At 42.7% G+C, this 20,179-nt stretch overlaps 1 protein-coding gene across 4 annotated transcripts in view; it reads right to left on the reverse strand.

Moving 5' to 3' along the window:
- The window catches only part of cicb (capicua transcriptional repressor b), a 36,581-nt gene extending 16,867 nt beyond the window's left edge, over positions 1 to 19,714 (reverse strand). For 3 of the 4 annotated variants that reach the window (XM_086218146.1, XM_086218145.1, XM_086218144.1), the window contains exons 1-2: positions 19,476 to 19,714; positions 8,904 to 12,794 (exon numbers count right to left, since the gene is read on the reverse strand). In XM_086218146.1, coding sequence (XP_086074272.1) covers positions 8,904 to 12,678 — 3,775 coding nt within the window. In that variant the 5' untranslated portion in view covers positions 12,679 to 12,794; positions 19,476 to 19,714. Of the gene's footprint in view, positions 1 to 8,903; positions 12,795 to 19,475 lie in introns of those variants that run through there. The other variant, XM_086218147.1, reaches the window with a different exon arrangement.
- Between the last annotated feature and the right edge of the window lie 465 nt (positions 19,715 to 20,179).

A 20,179-nucleotide genomic window follows, 5' to 3' on the forward strand; every position in this document is an offset into this window, starting at 1 on the left:
ATGCAAATGTGCCTCCTCCAGACAGAATTCAAAATGTTCTGATGCAACACACAGGGGGAGGGAGACAGAGAAAGAAAGAAAAAGCGAGAGAGAGAGGGAGAGAGAGAGAATGAGAAGAAGAGAATTGGAAACGGGAGTAGGGGTGGTTTTGAAAGAGAGGGAAAATGGGTGGATCGGCCTGTGAGTGGAGAGGACCAGAGGGTAAAAATAGACTGGGAGTCATTTTCAGCAGGAGAGGTTGGGAGGGAGAGGTGCGGGAAGGGGGTGGGTTGGTGGAGAGAAAACAACTTATGAAAACAGAACTTCTCTTAAAAGGGTGGAAGGGTATGGGGCAGCCAGAGAAGGACAGACAACGGGAATGATAGCTAGATGGTTTAGGTATAACACAGAAATAAGGAAAGGAACCAGGATGTTTGTTATGGTGTCTCAGCATGCTGCATGAGTCAGGCTGAGCTTAGCTCATCAATCCACCCAGCAAATACAATACTAGGAGGGAATTAATTACAACGAGCAGCCAGTCAGCTCATCTCCAGCCTGAGAACTAACCAATGAGGTTGTGAGAGCCAACTGGCAGAGTGTCCTTAGTAGTAAAAGAAGTTAACCCTCTCAGGCCTGGGTTGTAAGATAAAAACAATATTAAAGGAACTACAAAAAAGCTTGGTTGGAAACCATTCCAAACAAAAAGTTCCATATTTGCAAAGTGCCTAAACACCTTTAGATTATTCAACCATCAAGGACATTTATCTTCTCAAGCCATCAGCCTCTTGCGTCATGTGCTGTAAGTGAAGAGGTGACTTTCTGGTGCATTACAGGAAGTGCTTAACTGACAGACATTAGAGAACCACAGAGAGAAAGAGAGGGCTTATCAACTGCATTGAGCTCTCAAAAAATCCTCCAGTTAATTCAGTCAGTTAAGGGGAGGGGCTAGGACACCTTGGCTTCAGAAGCGAGAGGAAAATGGGTGAAAGAGGGCAGCAAGGTTGAAGATGAAGGATTACAGTTGCTGCTCAATGGTTACAACCCTGGGTAACATTAGGGGTGCAACAGTCCAGCAAGTCCACAGTTCGGTGTCTGTCGGGATCATGCTTTCCGTTTGTTTTGTACATTAAAGTGATTAAAAATATCCTCAGCAGATGACGATGAAACAGAATGGCTGCCTTGTTTTGCTATCATTGATGGTTGCTTTTCTGCTTGTGACTGTTCTTTTCTGAGCTTTCTCAGCCATGACGGCGCTGATGAGCAAGCAGTGTGTGTAGCACATGCAGTAAATACAAACAACCTAGTATAACTTTTGTTTTCTGTGGAATGAAAACTGAAATTCTCATATGTGAAGTTATTTTTGTGACATGTATTGATTGGGTTCAGTTTTTCATCCTGAGTAAACATTACATGCCTCTTTTCTATGGTACGGCTGAATACTTGAATCTGATTGGCTACTAGATGTTCATTAATTCCTGATAGATGGAGATCTACTAAATGGTTGCTGTCAAACTCTGAGTTCTAAATATCTTGTAAACACGTGCCGTTCGTCAGTGCTCCAGCATCTCAACAACATCACAGGATAGCAACTGTAACAAACTAACTCACTGCCCCCCTGAATTTACAGAGAAGTTTCTTCTTACCAGATCGTCTCACATCCCATCTCTATTTCAGGTGGCGGTGGACAGTACACATAGACTACAATTTGAAATCTTGACATTGATTTGGGGACAAAGACATCTGGTAAACTAGATAAACATGTTGGTTGACTTATTGTCAAACTGATTTTCAATCTTGTTTTCATAATGAAATAGGTTTATCTCACTTTGTTAGGTCATGTCTATGGTCAGTGAACAATGTTTTCATTGTGCAGGAATCTTATGTGGTTGAAAAGACTTTTCCTGGTAATAGTCAAACTTCAAGGTATTATCCTGGAGCCAGAGTTATGGCTTATGAAATGTTTAGCTTTTTATTTCAAAGGGCATTAAGATATAAAGTCATGGTCTTTTTTCCTTCTTTGGCAAGTGACCATCGTCTAAGTGTGATAATGCCCTTCAAGGTGTCTATACCTTGTACGGCAGTAAAGGTGAACTCAGTCCAATCTTTGAATACACAAGTATTCAGGACTGACTCATAAAAAAAAAAGAAAAAACACAATTTTTTTTTGTAGAACTATCACATCCTTGTCCCTTCCAAAGCTATTTTAATATAAACTGGAGCAAAAAACAAACCCAAACATGCAATCTTTTGACTGTATGGTGGCACCAAGAAAGTGTAGGGATGGTAAGATAATGGTGGGAAACTAAAGAACTGTAGTCCGAAGATATATATATAATGGAGATGAGTGGTGAATACAGGCAAGGGTAAGAGAGACGGAGAGAAAAATAGAAGTTCCCCCTCAGCAGAGCTTAACTCGCTGCCGCTGTGCTGTCAGCACAAAATCTGTGTAGGTGTTCAGGAGCTTTCATTGGCTGTCTCCTCTTACAGACATCCTGCTTGTGTATATATGCATGTTTCTACCCCACAATTACTCCTGTCAAACACCATGTGACCTCACACAAGAAACTTTCCCTTCTCCCACTCTTTACCTACGTTGGCGCTCTGCAGTCAGAGCGTCACCTTCACTCACTCTTCCGACCCATCTCTCACATCCCTTAATTCATCTTCCACCCCTGTGCTCCTGTGTCTCTCCCTCCCACAACCCACCATTTGCTCCATCCAATTATAACTCGAAGCACCAGTTCTTTGCAGTTACCATGGCAACAGCTATGTTGGGCACAGGCCCCCATGTCGCTGATGGTCAACAATCTGCCACTGACCATCACAAGTGATTGCATCAAATTAGATGTCAACAGTTTTTTTTGAGTTGCTGACATCCATAGGTACAGCTTCATTGGACTGCCTCTTAGTGTTTATCACTTTGAAAGCATTCAAGGACCCAGAAATTCTCTCATCAGTCGACAGAGTGGAATGAAATGACAGACATCTACAGTGAATCAATATATTAACACAGATTCATTTTATCTATAACACACAAACTTCAACGCAGTGTTCGAAGTCCCTAATCCTTCCATCCAGTTTGCGAAGGAACCTGTAATGTTTGAATGTGGCCATTTGGGGGCACTACTAGCCCACAGAAAAATGGCTAATAGAAGGGCAGCACTAAAACCAGTGCAAAGACGAGTGCGGAGCAAGAGATGCAAGGGGAGGGGAGGAAGAGGAGGAGAGTGGGATGAAGGAAAGAAAAGAAATTCCTAAGCAGAAATGTAAACTCTTTCCAAAATTTTGGGATGTAGGGAAAATACCGCAGTCACCAAGAAGTACGGTTAAAAAAAAAAGTTTGACACAGACCCTGCAGCTGATGTAAAAAAGTAGGAATTGTGTTCTAACTTTATATGTGTCAAAGTCTTGGAGCCTTTTCAGACTATAAGGAAAATAACAGCACCCTTACATTTCAAACACCTACCAAAAGTGTTTTACGCAGTGGATTATTAGGATTATTGTTGCAAATGATTTTTGTGGTGAGTCTTGAGGGCTTCATGTGTGCTTCAGTGCCAGTCTAGATGGCTGTGTGATCCAGATGTGGTTGTTGCCATGGCCAGGGAGGATATGCAGGGCTTTAAGCATTACGTAAAGCAGGGGCGGGAGGGAGTGGGGATGTTATTCCCGGGTATCCGTATCCGGGTAGACCAGGATGAGGAGAGAAAAGTGGAGAGGAGGGGAGGCAAAGACACTGCAGTGCGATGACATAAAGGGTTAAAACAAATGTATCTTAATTTCTTTAGAGAAACAAAAAAAACAAAATGGGTTGGAGGAAGAATGAAGAGGCAGCGAAAGCGAAGAAAACGACATCGCAGCGCAAAATAATGCTGCAAAAAAGTGTATCCGTGTGTACGCAATGGAGTGTGACATGTTTACTCGCTGTTGCACAAACTATGTGTGCATTTGTAAGTGCATGAGTGACAAGGACAAAAACATCATGCACCCATTAAAATATACCACGGAGATGTTCCAACTTTCCTGTCTCTTAAATTTCAGTGGAAGATCAACGTATTTGAAACAGTGAAAAAAAAGACTATTTGATGCAGAATGTGCACTGAAAAAATGTTCTTTAAAGCATTCTGACTAATAATAATCAGTGGCGAGCGGTGTCATTATAGAGCGTAGGCTTGTGCTCCCATATTAAATTAGGACTTCTGAGAGTGCTGTGACCAATGGCCACTCGGAAGGCTCCACAGACAGCAGATGCAGAAAAAAGTGAAATGCGTTATGAACAAATATGTATAATATACATTTCAATTTTCAAAATACAAGAAAAGGAATGCATACTAAGTGTGGAATAATATTGGCAAATATAAGTGTGGAACTGTGGTTGAACCCTGGAACCCTTCTGTCACTAATAAAGAGGTAGCCATCCTCTCGATCCAGAATGCGTTTGTTTTAAGAAGACTTTAATAAAAGAAAAAAAGAAAGAACAAAAGGGGTAATTAAAAAGGAGGCAACACTGATTAATGAAATGTTCTGTAAACACATGTGAGTATGTTGAAGTTCCACCTCTCACACCGTGGAGTGACAATAACAAGTCATATGTATGCAAACGCAAACAATCACACACTCACAGAGACACACACACATGCATGCATACCCTAACACACCCACCCACACACACACACACACACACACACACACACACACACACACACACACACACACACACACACACACACACATATGTAGAGAGGGTCTTCAATTTCTATTTGTGAATATTCTGTTTTATGTACAGGCTACATTAGTGTGATGTTTGCTTTGTTGCCATGGCAACAGACATTTGGCGCTCATACATCATATCCGGTACCCAATGATTGACGCTTGGTTACTCTGTCTTGTACACACACACACACACACACACACACACATACAGACACACACACACACGAGCGCACACCCACACTCACACACACACACACACACACACACACACTGCATGCAACACACATGTGACACCATAAAAAAATGGGCTCATCCTTCACCTTGTCGCTTACTGTTTTCTGCCTGTTCTGTTTTTCTGGGGGGTGAGGAGGACACTTAAGACGACATTTACATCTACCGACTCATTAATGCATCTTGGGTGGGAAAACACATACACATTGAAAACACACAGTTTTGTCCTTAAACTGCATGACATTTGAGGAGCTTAACTGACACGGAACTGATGCAATTTTTTGAGACTTAAGAAAAAGACTATCACATCATACTATTAATAGACCAGAGAAGAACTATCGACTATCTAATGTAGAACTGGATGGAATTAAACGCACCTCATTCCCTTCTTCTTCTTACATATCCTGACCTTGTTGTCTTGCACACTAAATTTGCATTGAATTGTCCACAAAGTGTTAGAACTACGGTTTGATGAAATATCGGCCCAAATTCACTGCTTGATTTTTCACAGTAATTTCATTCACTTCAGATGGATTGAAAGTTCCAACCTGAACACAGAATGTAATCACATTTAACTCATCTAATTGCTTCCTTGTAGGTTGAAAAATATATATTATAGGCTAATTGGGCAGAGAATTTTGTCAATCCCACTGAAATTATGAAGGAGAATTTCAATAAACTGAGTTTAGGAGGAAGTATTGATTTACAGTATAATGTTTTCACCTCACATGAACAGTTCTCACACACCTAATGTGTGTACATTTCTGGCATGAATATACAGTAAGCAAGTAAAGAGGCAATGTACTCAGTGTTTCTTACAGAAAAAAAATGTAATATAACCACTATAGCTTGCTTCTGAGAAAAAATATGTTTTCATTTTTAATTTTAGTAATTTTCAGGGACATGTGAAAATGAATATTATTTTTGTGGATTTAGATGTTCTTGTATTCTAACACAAAAATGTTAAACTGAACTTGAAAAAAGTGGCTGAACATCTCCAACATTATTAGAAATTAGCAGTTTACTGTTAGTTTGCTCATATTTCATAAGCTAAAAGGATACCAACACCTAAGCAAACTTGCAAATCAGAAACATACCACACGTGATTCTGCATGTGCGTACACACACACACACACACACACACACACACACACACACACACACACACAGAGTTTCATACTTTCCTTCATGTTTCACACTCTCCTTCGACCGTATGCAAAAGCTCACACACCCTTTCTAACTCGGCAGAAAACACCCACGTGTGATCCTCCTCACTCAAAGATCTTCAAAATGAGTGCACATGCACATTGGCGAGCATGCATGCACGAACACAAAGAGATGCTCTTCATTCATTCAGTGTTCTTTCAGCTACATAAAAAGGGGATCATACACTCAAAATGACAATGCTGCCTTTCCTGTCCACTTCTCTCTCACACTTGTGAGTGTCTGCATATGGTGCTAGGTACATTCGCAGTGAGGGCAAAAAGGCCCTGTTCAAGTGAGTTATAAACACTGATACTATACATTATGTCCATATATATTGGATCTCAGAAGAAGGCACTTATTTTCACTTGATGATGAATAATGTTCTCCAGTACACTTACTCATATAGAAACACACACAGATATACACACACAGACACACACATGCACACACACTCACACATACACACACATGCGCGCGCGCACACACACACACACACACACACACAAACACACACACACTAACCATTAGAACCTATTCCCTCTTAGGAACTTAAAAATACATCTTCAACATAAACCCACACAATGCAAAGAAAGTTAACGTATCCTACACACACACACACACACACACACACACACACACACACACACACACACACATTTAGAATCAACCCACCTCTGTCTAACTGGCCAAGAATTCAGCCCACAACTTGTTTCACTATGTCGTTGTATGAGTCACTTATAAAAAAAACAAAACAAAAAGGAACACACACATAGCAAGACAAAGCAGAAATAGTTTGCTGTGAGTAAGACACACACATACACACATTTAAAATAAGCATGCTGGTCAGACTTTTTCAGCTTCTTTGTTTTTATTCAGCCGTGCTGTCATCCTCTCCAAGGCATCCCAATGCTCCTTCTGATCTAAAACCCCCTTTTTTCTCCCTGTCTCCAAAAGAAAAAATTAAAAAAATAAAACTGAGGGAGGATGGTAAGTCCATATCTGGCCTACATACACTAAATCAAGCCCACATCATCCGTAAGTACTTTTGCTTTCGTCCTTAAAATGTATTAAATCAATTTAATGTGTAGCACTGATTTAGCCCCTCACAACATGTATTCCTATTCCCTCTAATTTCTTCAGGTTGCAATTTCCTCCACTTTTTCTTGTCTTAACATATGAGAAACATTCTCCAATAAGGTTGAAGTTAATCCTGAACAACGGATGGTCTAACCCCTACAGAGAAGACAAAAACACACAGGCTCATGCACGCATATTCTCTACAAACTCTTTGTGATTTTAATCCACATAAATATTTAATGTATCAATACACAGTATGAAGCATTTCTAATTGCATTTTAAAATTATTTAGTTGCAATTTATTTCAAAAATCATAGCATATGGCTCTAATGTCTAATAACTGATATTAAAAAAGAAAAAAATTACCAGATAAACCAAGCAAAATCTTCATGCATGAAGTATTTCCACCCCAATTAGAACAAATTAGGACATTTAGAGAGGTAAATGTTTTATGATCAGCTGTGGTGACGCTCAGGTGCCTGTTCCAGCACTGACACGGTCCATGTGACTAGCTTTAGTATCAGTTTCATGTTACGAGCAGACATGAGGATGGTGGACAGACGACAACAGGGAGCCATATGGGACAACAGCATGTTGGCTAACAGGAGCTTCTTCCACTGAGCATCAACACACACAGGTCATGATGTGTTCAACCTTTTATGAGATTGTAGATATTCTCTCATCTCTTCTTCAAGTTACTCAAGGAAAACTCGTCACAAAAGCTTAGTGCTTTTTTTCTGAAGCCCTCTAAGGTCTGCTGGTTGCTTGATTGTTCACCAATCCATAAATCGATTAATACAACCCATCATATTTATGGTTTACTGTTATTACATTCCTTAAATTACTAAAAATTTCTCACAAATTATTTTTAGTTTACAATGCCATCTTCTATCTTCATTGCAAATGTGATCTGTGTGTGTGTGTGTGTGTGTGTGTGTGTGTGTGTGTGTGTGTGTGTGTGTGTGTGTGTGTGTGTGGAATAAAAAGAGGCAATCATAAAGCTACAAACATTTAAATACAGTTTGTTTGGTCTGCTCATTATTTTAATACTTACGCCACTTACAGCACCACTTCATCTCAGCTCGAATTAAAGAAGACAATGTTTCTCGTCTCTCCTCTCAAGACGCGGCTGCACTATCTCTCACTAGTCTCACTCAATGAATCACTGCTGTAACACTGAAAAATATTTGTTTACCTGTAGGTGCAATGTCAGTAAACAGCATCCTCAGAACGCTAATTTTCTTGACGTTTTTTTAGGGTACAACCATGGGGTTTCAAGAAGAATTGAACCGAAGAAAATCTTGGCTTCTTTTGTAATTTTTTATAAACTAACCTGCAGCATTATGTCTTATGTCATACACAAGTAACGTTTGAGGACAGTGATATTTCAACATATGGAAAGCCCACTTTGTCTTATCATTCCTCATTTTGAAATATATACTGCAATAAAAACATGTTCAACACAATAGTTATTCTAATATATGACATATTTTTTTAAGATTGATGAGACATTTCCTTTTAAGAGTTTTGTTATGTTCATTCCTTTTTGTGGCTGAGTGCGGATTATCCACATATTGCTTGTTGTCTAACTCAAGCCCACTCACATCGTACATCTAATTAATTCATAGCCTCCATTTTTTTTCTCCACATCCTGAAAAAAACATTCACCTCACATGAACCAAGTATGCAGCAATTCTCACCTGTGCCAGGACGTCCCATGATGATGTCCTTTCGAGGAACAGGGTGAAGACTTTCCACTGGCAGGATCAGGGGCAGCAGTGCAGTGGGGGAGGGATGACAGGGAACTGGCTGCTGGACCTCACCCTCAAACCCTGTCCCCCTGTTCTCATCTCGGTTGCCAGAGCTGTCCGTGCAGCTTGGATCGGGTGCTGTTACTGTTGTGCTCTCAGTAACTGAGAGGGCCTGCAGGGTAGCGGCAGGGGTATCAGAAGAGGGAAGGGAAGAGGCTGTAGGAGACACAAACACCAAAGTTTGGCCTGGGCTCCGCAAAAGGATGGTGCCGTTGGGTACTGGAGCTGCAGCAGCATTAATGGGCACAGGAACCTGGAGGCCAGAAACTGTCTGAGTGTTGAAAGTGGTTATGCCAGTGTCTTTAGATGGAGGGTGTTCAATCCCTCCCTCATTTTCCCCCCCTGTTCCCAAGGGACACTCTGTGAATTTTGCCAGTGGTACTTCGGGATTCCTCACAATGACAGGGGAGTCCCTCAAGTTCTGTTGGGATACAGGGACCACACGACGAGGCCCTCCATCAGGGGTGAGAGGAGAAGGTGGTGTTGGAGACACCAGAAGAGGAGGGGGGGAGACAGCCATAGAGGAGGGGGGTCTACTTGAGGAGGTGGTGGTCACTCCTCTTGGCCGTGAGAATGTGGGTGTGTGTGTGCAGGAATGTGAAGCTGGTGTCTGTGGGGACAACACCCTGAAAGAGTTGCCGAGTTCCCCTTGCTCGAGCTCAGTCTTGGGTGTGTAATCGTGGTGGTGTGAAGGGAGGGGTGGTGGAGGAGGTGCGTCTGGTTTTCGTTTACTGGGGCTCATTGGGACTGTAAACGTCAGGTTGCTGTGGAACGAGGGCTGGATGCCTGAAGTGTGTCGCTCCCTTTCTCCTCCTCCAGCTAGGGTTGCTACTTTACTGCCCCCTCCCCCGCCTCCCCCCGTCCCACTGGGTTGCCTGTGCCTCCGATGTTGAAGAACTGGGGAGGCTGTGATCGGGGAGAAGTTGGCTGGCCTGAAGCCAAACAGTGGGGAGGGGGAGGGAGAGGGGGCAGGGGAGAAAGGTGACTGGTTAGAGATAGGGGAAAAGGACGGGGTACCAGAGCGGGAGCTCCCTAATGACACAAGCATGGTGGCTGCCTCGCACTCATCAAAGTCAAAGCGTGCTGACAGGTCATGAGGGAGGACTAAGCGGGGTCTGGAGTCTCCTCTGCTACTTGTCTCGCTGCTCTCTCTCGATGTGTCGTCCCATTCAAACTCACTGCTTGCTCTGCCTCGCAGGTCAGAAGGAGTGACGGTCCCTGAGCTGCTGCCTCCTCCTCCCTTCTCTCCCCCTGCTGCCTCCATCTCTTTGGTCCTCATGGACAAGTGTCTCGAGCAGTATCCCCGACGCTGAGACTCCTTCATACAGCCCTCCCTGGAGCACAACCTCCTCCACTGCTTACCATTAAACTTCTTACGGATACCATTTGGAGTGCACACAACATCTCCTTTTTTATACTTTTGCTGAGCCAGTGAGAGCGGAGTCCTGGAGCGAGAAGAGGTAGAGGAGGACCCCCCACCAGAAGTAGGAGTAGGGGTCTGGGTGGGAGTAGTCTTGGTTGGAGGTAGGTTTGGTGGGGTGTTATTCATATCAGACCCCAGTAAGGCAGGGGATGGGGTTGGCTGGGGACTAGCTAGGGTAGAGAAGTGTGGGGGGCCCAAACCCCTTACCAAAGAGAGGTGGGGGGAAGAGGGAGGATAGCCACTCGACTTTGAAATTATATTTCTGTGCTGTGAGGTTCCAATGTTTGGCTTGGGTTCTATAGACAGGCCCATGTTAAAATGAGATACCTCAACATCTTCCTCTGGGGTGCTGGGCTGCTTCTGTCTCTCTCTGTCAGAGCCGTTGTCTCTGCAGCCAGGGACTGTGCTTGTCGCTACAGTGGAAGTAACAGTGGAGGAATGGGAGGGTGGGTGTGCGTTCCCATATGGATGGCCTGCTGCAACCTCTTGATGAGAAAAACCTCGGTTCAACCTTGCTCCCCCTCCCAGTACCCCCATTCCAATACTCAACTGGCACACTTCCCTTTCAACCTCCATCTCCTCCCTCCACTGTCTTTCTTCTCTTTCCCTCTCCCGATCTCTCTCCCTTGCCCTCCCTCCATCTAATTGTGGGACATCCCAGGGAGGGGTGAGTAGTCTCAGGCTCTGTCGGGAAACCCACACAGATTGAGTTTTCCTTTTGTCTCCCCCCTGCCCCACCACTCCACTGTCCGCAGTCTCTCTGTCTTCACTCAGGAGTACCTGGTAAGGGAATGAGACACCAGGGTGAGGGTCCACCTGAGAGACAACCCCCTCTCTATACATCAAAGGACCCCCCTCTTCTCCACCAAAAGGCACACACACTCGGGTACTGACAGCTACAGGTGCCATACCAGGGGGTGGGGCATCCAAAATTAACTCCACAGTCCCTGATGATGATGTCATCATGGTTCCACCATCGAAAGGATATTTAACAAGAGTCCCCTCTCCTTGACGCTGGACTTCTACAGTACCTCCAGTGACCCGCCGTACCACACCAGGTCTAAAAACACAAGACAGGGTACATGGGTCTCTCTCCTTTAACCCTCCTTCCCCTGTGGTCCCAACAACTCCCTCCATGGTCCTCTTTGTCTGGCGAACCAGAACTCTCTGGTTTTTCATGCCTTTTGCCAGAGCTTCAGCTAGACCCTCTGTTAGACTGACATCTTTAGGGTGTGAGTTATGTTGAGGAACTGGGATGTGAGGGCTCTTTTGATGAATGGTTGGGCCAGTTGTTTCCATCACATCCATATCAGCTGAGTGCTCACTTGCTGTATCAGTGGATGAAGAACGTGAGTTAGGGGCCCCATCTGACTCTTTTTGCACTGCTTGGGACTCTTTTTCCTGGGAGTTCGCAGACTTCAGAGCCCTATTGTCCATGGAGAGAAAATTATTTGCTTCTGTAGCTTTACTATTCAATGATGGCTGATTACCTGAGCAATTATTACTTCTACTATTACTGCTATTGATACTGTTATTTGTCATGCTGTTAATGTTACTTTTTGAGTTGCTGTTAGTACTACACTTGATGTTAATATTAACATCTTTATCAATGTTATAACTCATATTATTATTATTATTGAAGTTATTATTGGTTGTAGTCACACTAATTTTGCTGTTGATATCGCAGTAACTGTTTTCTGTAGGTGCAGGGTTAGAGGTAGGAATGGTAGACAGAGGACTTGCAGTGCTGGCAAAGTGCTCATATGTATATTTCTTTTTGGGTACACGAGCCTTAAATGTGGCTGTTTTCCTACTGGAGACTGAGCCTGAGCTGGGGCTGTGATTGGTGGTAAGAGGAGCAGGGGCAGAGGGAGGAGATGCTACAGTATTAGTGGACACAGCTCCATTTCTGCCCACTGTCTTCTCCTTTTCTGTTATTTCTTCTGCCTCATGTCCATCCTTCTCAGCTGACTCAACAGGTTTTCTCAGCCCAGCAGACTCGTCCCTTTTGGAGGTATTGCTGTTTGTGACTGAGTCGTCATTAGACTTGGGTGCTGCAGGGGGGGTATGCTTGTTTATGGGAAGAGTACTGGGTGTGTGTTGTGACATTTTGGCAAGTGTCTCCCTCTTGATTCTTTTGGTATCTTTCTCTTGGGGAGGCTGAGAGCCCCCTCGCCTTCTCCCCCTTTGGCCCCTGGTTAACAAAGGAGAACGTCCTCTGTGTTTCTTCAGCGGCCTCATTTCTTCTTCACTGTTTACAAAGTGCAGCAGATTGTGTAGTACTCTTCCTCTTCTAAGGCACTTCTTTTATTTTCTGTTCTCTTCTTTTTCTGTCTCTGTCTTCTCTGTATTGCGGGCTGGAAAAGATAAAGGAGACACAAAGACAGGTGGTCAGGTGATATCATTAAAAAAACTGCGAATTAAAAATTACATTGTTCCTGGAAGTGAACTACATGGCTCAAAATATGGTGTAGGAGTTCATGCATCCTCCATGGCCCTCTAATCCACTAATATGCACGTGTGTGTACGACTATGAAATTGGATTAAAACATTTGGTACATATAAGCTTCATTCCAACATTAGATATCATCGAGAGAACTATAAGCATCCAAGGTCACAGCATGTATCTCTTAGCGTCCAAACATTTGCTTTTCAATTAGCTGTCATCTCTTGAATTTCAAATGTATTAAGAGACGAATGCACTCTCTCATTCACACACACACACACACACACACACACACACACACACACACACACACACACACACACACACACACATACACTCACTAACACACTTAAATCTCATACTACAAGTCACCCGATCTCACAACTCCCTCAAGCTACTTCAACATGAAGCTGAGAAGCGTTCTTGTGGTATGCAGCATAGACGCATAGCTGCAGTGTGTTCAACTTGGGATTGAAACACTGTCAAATGCTCTCCACTATGAAATCATATGATAAAATGTTAGCATGACATCTAATGACACTACGCAATCATCATCCCATATCATAACATGATGTTAAATGCCATCATTACATATCACAGATGACATTATCACATAACACCAGGTCATCAATCGAATTCAATTCAATTCGACAACACTTGTCATCATACGATGTCACGCATGATGTCAGACATCATGCCATCATATGACATTGTGGCAGTGGGTCACATGATTTCAAACATTTGACATCATACGTCATCAAATCACTTGTCACCATAACATCATCACCCCTTATCATAAAACCAAAGTTATTAGTACTTCTACAACTGGCCTCTACCACACGTCATATTATGTAATGCTGTTTGACATCATAGGATGTTATGTGACATCATCACATGAGAGGGTGATGGGGCTGGCATCGGCCAAGGATGATATCATATTACAACATGAGTGTGAGAGAAGCAGAGACGAAGTTGGAGCATGCAGCTGTTTGGCTTTTTGTTCAAACAGGCGTTTGTTGTGTAGTCATCGGGAATTTCCAGCAGCACTATGTCTCCATGTCTCAGTCTCTCTAGTCGTCTTTTGTCAGTCTCACCATAATCTCACACACATACGCGCCAAACACACACACGCTCACACACAAAAATAATAATCTCCCAAGGTTAGATTCTACCAAAATGAGAGAAATGAAAAGGCTGGCACAGCATCAGGCATCCTCACTGATACAAGATTACAGGGTAGATACACTTTCACTCTCTCACCTCATGCACGAGTTTCACACATGCATGAGGTGACCTTGTTGTTAACTATTTAATTGGTATAAAAAAATGCAAGCCAAACACAAATCATTTTCACTTCCTTCTGTACAGAGAAGCATCCTGAATGACTAATAAACAACCTGAGTCATTTATACTCTTATCACTGATCTCTGCACACACACACACACACACACACACACACACACACACACACACACACACGCACACACACGCACACACACACACGCACACACACACACACACACACACACAGATACACACAGATACACACACCAGTTGGTGTAAAAGGGGTTCTCTTTTCAAGTCTTCAATGCACGATACTGAAAAACATTCCCGTCAATCTCTTCTATGATAAATTAGTTGAGAACAAATACTAATAGTGAAAGAGTTGTGAGCAAAAGCATTGCATGTGTGTAGTGTCACATTAATATATTGGGTGTATTTTTGATGCACTGAAGTTAATGTAGTTTATGAGAAAGGACTAGAGGGCACTTGGAGAGCGTATACCTCCATCAAGGTCATATGATGGCATCAGATCAAGATCTGATCCGAATCAATTCCAAAATCGAATCAGTTGTTCTTCAATTTAAACTATAATTCCACCAAATACATCTACTGCATTTTGAACTTTCTTTCTAACTGGGGCTGGCATTTAGGATTATTTTCATGATTAATTAATCTTCTAATAATTTTCAGAATGAATTGATAAATAAAATGAGTGTGGTCATGTAAACAGCAAAGGCCGATATTCCACCTTGGGTAAAGGTCTTCATCAGATTATGAAAAATCCAATAAACACAGTTTTTTTTTTTTTTCCAGGCTTCAGTCACATTCAGTGCATGTTTTCTTTTAAAAAAAAATGCGCGCGTGCAGACGTGCTGCTGGAAACCAAGAAGAAGAAAGCAGATGTAGTTTAAGAGTGAGGCTGGCAGGCGGCACCAGTAAAACACATTTTTTGGAGAGAAGCTTCCTAGTCTAAGTCCAAGAGTGGTGGCTTCCTGTATAGAAGCTTTATGTTGCCTCATGCTCATATGCACAATTTTGAAGGACAGAAATATCTAACATATTTTAGAGAATGAATTTATTATCCCTCATAATGACAGTTCAGAACACTTTAAGTGAGGCCAGATCGGATGTTTTGAAAATAACCAGAAATGTAAATTTTAAATCATGTACTTCAAGAGAAATCTGGCTATTGACTATGTAAAAAGGTTTTTAAAAATACTATATTATTAAAGTCCATGTGAGCACATCAAATTAGACTATACACATTCCCAGATTATTCCTAGTTACTGTACTATTTTTGCTGCATATACACACAAGTGATGTGAAAAAAACTTGAAAAATGTTCATCGCAACTAACCCTAACCCTAACCCTCTAACAGCCCAAAACCCATTTTCTGTCATGAAAAACGAAGACTGAAACAATGCAATGATTATCAAAATACTTGGTGATTAATTTTCTTTTGTTGCTGCAGCTCCTCTGCAACTAGACAGACTTACAGACAAAACAATGCTGGTGATCACATGACCAAGAATAAACACAAGCGAAAACTTTCATGCAGAGCAGTGTTTGTGATCTAATTAGAAAAGATTAAAAAAAAAAACCCATCTCTAAATCTTTCATCCTAGACAAAGGAGGTGAAAAAAGAAGGACATTTTTTTACTGCAGAAAAGGTTGCCTTTTAAGTCCCGGGCCAAGTGCTCCTACATATGGGTAGCTGCTCGGCCCAGATGGGGATGGTTGGTCCTGGAGTGGTACTGTAGTGCTCTGGAAAAGACAGGAAGGAGTCCGGGCCACTTGGCTGACTGACCAGCTGATCAAATCACTCGCTGGGATCTGATCTTAGCTTAGAAAAATGCTGATGGCCTCCCAAAATACTCTAGGCTTTGGCTGATAAGCCGACAGCAGGCATGTGTGTGTGTTCACATTCTGTATTGACGGAGGAGTTCTCGTTTCAGAAGCTGACCTATCTAAGTATTCTGTGCTGGTTCGTAGACAGTGTCTCCTCACCAGACTAAAACAATTGATAAATCACTCAAAAATCATATAATCTTTTTCTTGTTTGAACTTTTAACTCTTAAAATATGTGTCATTGTGGGTCTCTCCTCATGGCAACACGTATTTGGACAAGCATCAATCTGGTCCAAAAAGATGTTACTTGAAATTCCAGCCATAAATACAAAAGTTGATGAGATATATTAAAATCATTGGATACATTTATTTTATGCACAAGTCATTTATATATATATTTTTTTACATTCAAACAAATGGTGTTGTTGTTTAGAGAGGACTATATTTCATCATTCAACATGGTGCCAATTCGTCCACAGATCACAAGAATTGCACATACTGTGCCCTAAAAAAACCATCCCTCACACTTAAAAAAAAGGGGTACACATTTTATCATTAGTAAATTACAGTCTGAAATGCCAAGACCAGACCTGAATGCCTTCCGAGTTATTTTCAGACAAGTAGCTCAAGTTGTTCATCACTAAGTCTGATAGAAAATATAAAGAAAACAGTAGTAAAATGCCGATCATCCTACGGGCTGAACACAGACGAGGCAGAGGGGAGCTTGGTCATAATTGAAGTAATTTGAGAAGTCTACACCTTCCAGCATGAGAGCAGGTTATTTCCAGGTCTCCACTGATGCTTTATACTGAATAGATGGGTAATCGTCGTCTGTTGTCTTCATGACATTCAACTGGACTCATCTCTAAATGGCAAAAAGATGTTGTTTCAGCCAGTGCACAGGGCCATTCAATGTACCACCCCCCCCCCCCCCCCCCCGAATAGCAACATCTAACTTTACACACACACATTTAACGTTCTCTTTGGAATTTACAGTGCAGTCATGCACACAGTGAAAATCTCCCTTGGACTGCTTTAGTGTCTAACACATTCATTGTATGTATAAACACACACAAAAACAGCTTAAACTCGTACTTAAAAAAAATAAAAGTATTAATAAATACACGAGTGTATTTAAAATTTTGAGATATAAATCTTCATGCAAATAATGCCTTTGCAGGTTGGGAGCATGTATGCAAACGCAGCATGATGCAAACCCACATACGGGTCATTCATAACATAAAAAAAATCTCCTCTCTAAGTCAACACTACAGGAGCCAGCTTTTGTTTAATGTGTATTTATTGGACTATATGGCTGTAATTACACTCAACCTAGATGACAGTTTATTTAATCGGTCATACAGAATATAGCCTGTGCCCCAGCACAACATGGCACAGGATGTGTGTGTGTGTGTGTGTGTGTGTGTGTGTGTGTGTGTGTGTGTGGGAGACGAGGGGGCAATCAGGATACTTATTGTACACAAGGTACATAACCGTATACAGCTGACATATCCACATTGTTCGGCTCTGCATTTGCATGGCATGCCAGTGTGAGCGTATACGTAGTTACCAGGCAGGCACACTGCAGCTCGTTCCTCTCCTAAAAGCATTTTATGGGTATCTGTATGGGTGCACAGCTGCAGCGGCGGGCACGGGGGTAGAGAATGGTGTGCACTGGTACAACAGAGGAGGACGGCTGAAGCCCACCTTGGCCCTCGTATATTCATGGAATCATGGCAAGGCAAATTTACCCTTAAGTGGGTCACCAGAGACCACACTCACACATGGAAAGGCAAAAAACGAACATATGTTTTACACACACACACGCACACACACACACACACACACACACACACACACACACACACACACACACACATTTGGTTCATGTTCCCATGAGTGAGTGGGACGTGCCTGTATAGGCAACATGACACAAGTAAAAGAAAACATGTTGTTATGGTATTTTAGGCATAGCAAGAGGGCGAGCTGTGAAGTGTATAGTGTGTGTGTGTGGTTGTTATGAAGAATTGTGACGTGGTATGACAGCTATTTAGCTGGCCTGTCTTATTATTGCATGTTATATCAATAAAAAAAAGCTACCATTGAGGCCTGAATTTGTGCGTTCTAGCCCATATTGATCAGGAGGCTGTAGCATAGATCATTGGTGGCGGTTCCTGTGTGGGGCCAAATGGCAGAACTGCCAATGCCACATCAATGGCCAACTACTCTACAAGCCATGTAAAGATGTCTTCTGTGCACACAAGTGCAATCATGAAGATATGAGAAAATGCATGCACGTTAAGCTGCAGGACAGATGAGGACAAACAACCCAATAAAATAATAATAATTAAAAAAAAACAACACTATTGCATTTTGATTATGAAAAATGCACCTATGAAAAAGAGGGCCAAACTGTTTAAAACTGCCCAGTCAGATGTCAAGGGTGCCTCGACAGTGATTGTAGGGTTGCAGTGCAGGAAAGTGTCGGGGGAAGAGCCGAATGTGTTCCCGTTCCATTGCGCTGATCTCCGGGAGTACTACGAGAGGAGCTGCACAATGTCAAATGTGTATTATGACTCGAGGCAGTCAGGCAGTCTGCTCTGTGTGTGTGTGTATGTGTGTGTGTGTGTGTGTGTGTGGATACGATGCTCGATAACAAACACAAGCGACCGGTTTCAAGTGGCAAGTGACGTTTTATTATCCCTACAAGCCGAATTCCTCCTCGTACAACGATGTTTGGAATGCCAACTACAACCACGGTAATACGCACACTCCAAAACAGCTTCTTTGATGGAACCAGTAAGGTTGCCCATTAAAAAAACTTAAAAAAATTAAGAGGCAGAAAGCTGTCATGTTTCGTTCTAGTAAGCAGCCGTTAGTAGTGTAGTGGTGGCGGTGGTTGTAATCGTCGTAGTACGCGACGGGGGCAGGATAGTGCCCACATAATAACAAACCACTTACAATGAAATTGAATCATATGCGTTTTATTGGTGTTTCGCCCCCCCCCCCCCCAAACACCAGTGTCAATTTAATAACAGCAAATAACAGCGTGGCCATTGGTAAACATTTGGGCTGCAGTGCTGCAAATAGGTCGATTGTTTTACTACGCTAGCGCTGCTCTACGCAAAACTGGAAAACTCAGGTCACGGAAAAGTACTGAACATCAGTCACAAGGTTTTAACAATAGTCGACGGAAGCTAAAACGTTTCTCTGTTTGCAGCGGGACTGTGGTAAACATTTGAGAAAGTTTTTAGGCTGTTACACCCCACCCCTCCCCTTTTCTATCGGCTCTTTCCTCGGCTCGCGAGCGGTGTCACTCCATTTCTTCGGACAGTAGCAGATAGACCACCCGCCCGAACGTTAAGCTCGTGCGCTGCTCCTGAATCATCATTATTATTATCATTTTAAAAATTTTTAACGTATGTCAATTGAGCTTCACCAACTTTAGTTTGAACTCACCCAAAAAACAAGTGCTTCCCTCCTTCGCCGGAGAAAGATTTATGGTTTTATTTTGGTGATGAGGTGGCTTGTAAAACTCCCGGTAACGTCCCGTGGCTGTCGGCGTTGACGACTCTTCGGTCCCTACTCGCACTTTACTTTTCCGCCGCAAAACATGTCTTTCTCCCACAGAAACTCCAACAAGGATACACAAAACTATCGGGCTTCTTTTCCACTACAGTCACAAAATGGTGAATGAACCACTAACAGCTGGGTGAACTGGCCAATCAGAGGCTGCTGACAGGTACAGTAGCCAATTAGCAACGGAACCTTAGATAAGTGGGCGTGACGGACTGTCAAAGTCCACTTGACTGACAGGGAGGTACAGCCAATAGTGGCGGGGATGCTGAGCCAGACCGGTGCCCTGTCCCAAACTTTACAGTATCCAATAAGAGCTTTGGGAACCATAGGAACAGCACGAGGGAGGGCTATGGGGAGGGACAAAATACACGAGAGCCAATAAAAAGGCACACATGCCCCCTCCTCTACGAACAAGAGTACGTTTACCATAATTGACAGCACAAGTGCCATCCTGGAGCAGACGGTGACAATGCATCTGTCCTGAGAGAAGCTGGTGCAGCAGGATTAAAGCACCACGTTGCGGTTATTTTCTGCACTGTGACTCAGCATCCACACCGAGGGAATATTATAAGTGCATTATTTTA

Source organism: Aulostomus chinensis, chromosome 11, assembly GCF_037954235.1.
Source record: "Aulostomus chinensis isolate RoL2024-O1b breed Wild chromosome 11, RoL_Achi_v1.0, whole genome shotgun sequence".
NCBI lineage: Eukaryota > Metazoa > Chordata > Actinopteri > Syngnathiformes > Aulostomidae > Aulostomus > Aulostomus chinensis.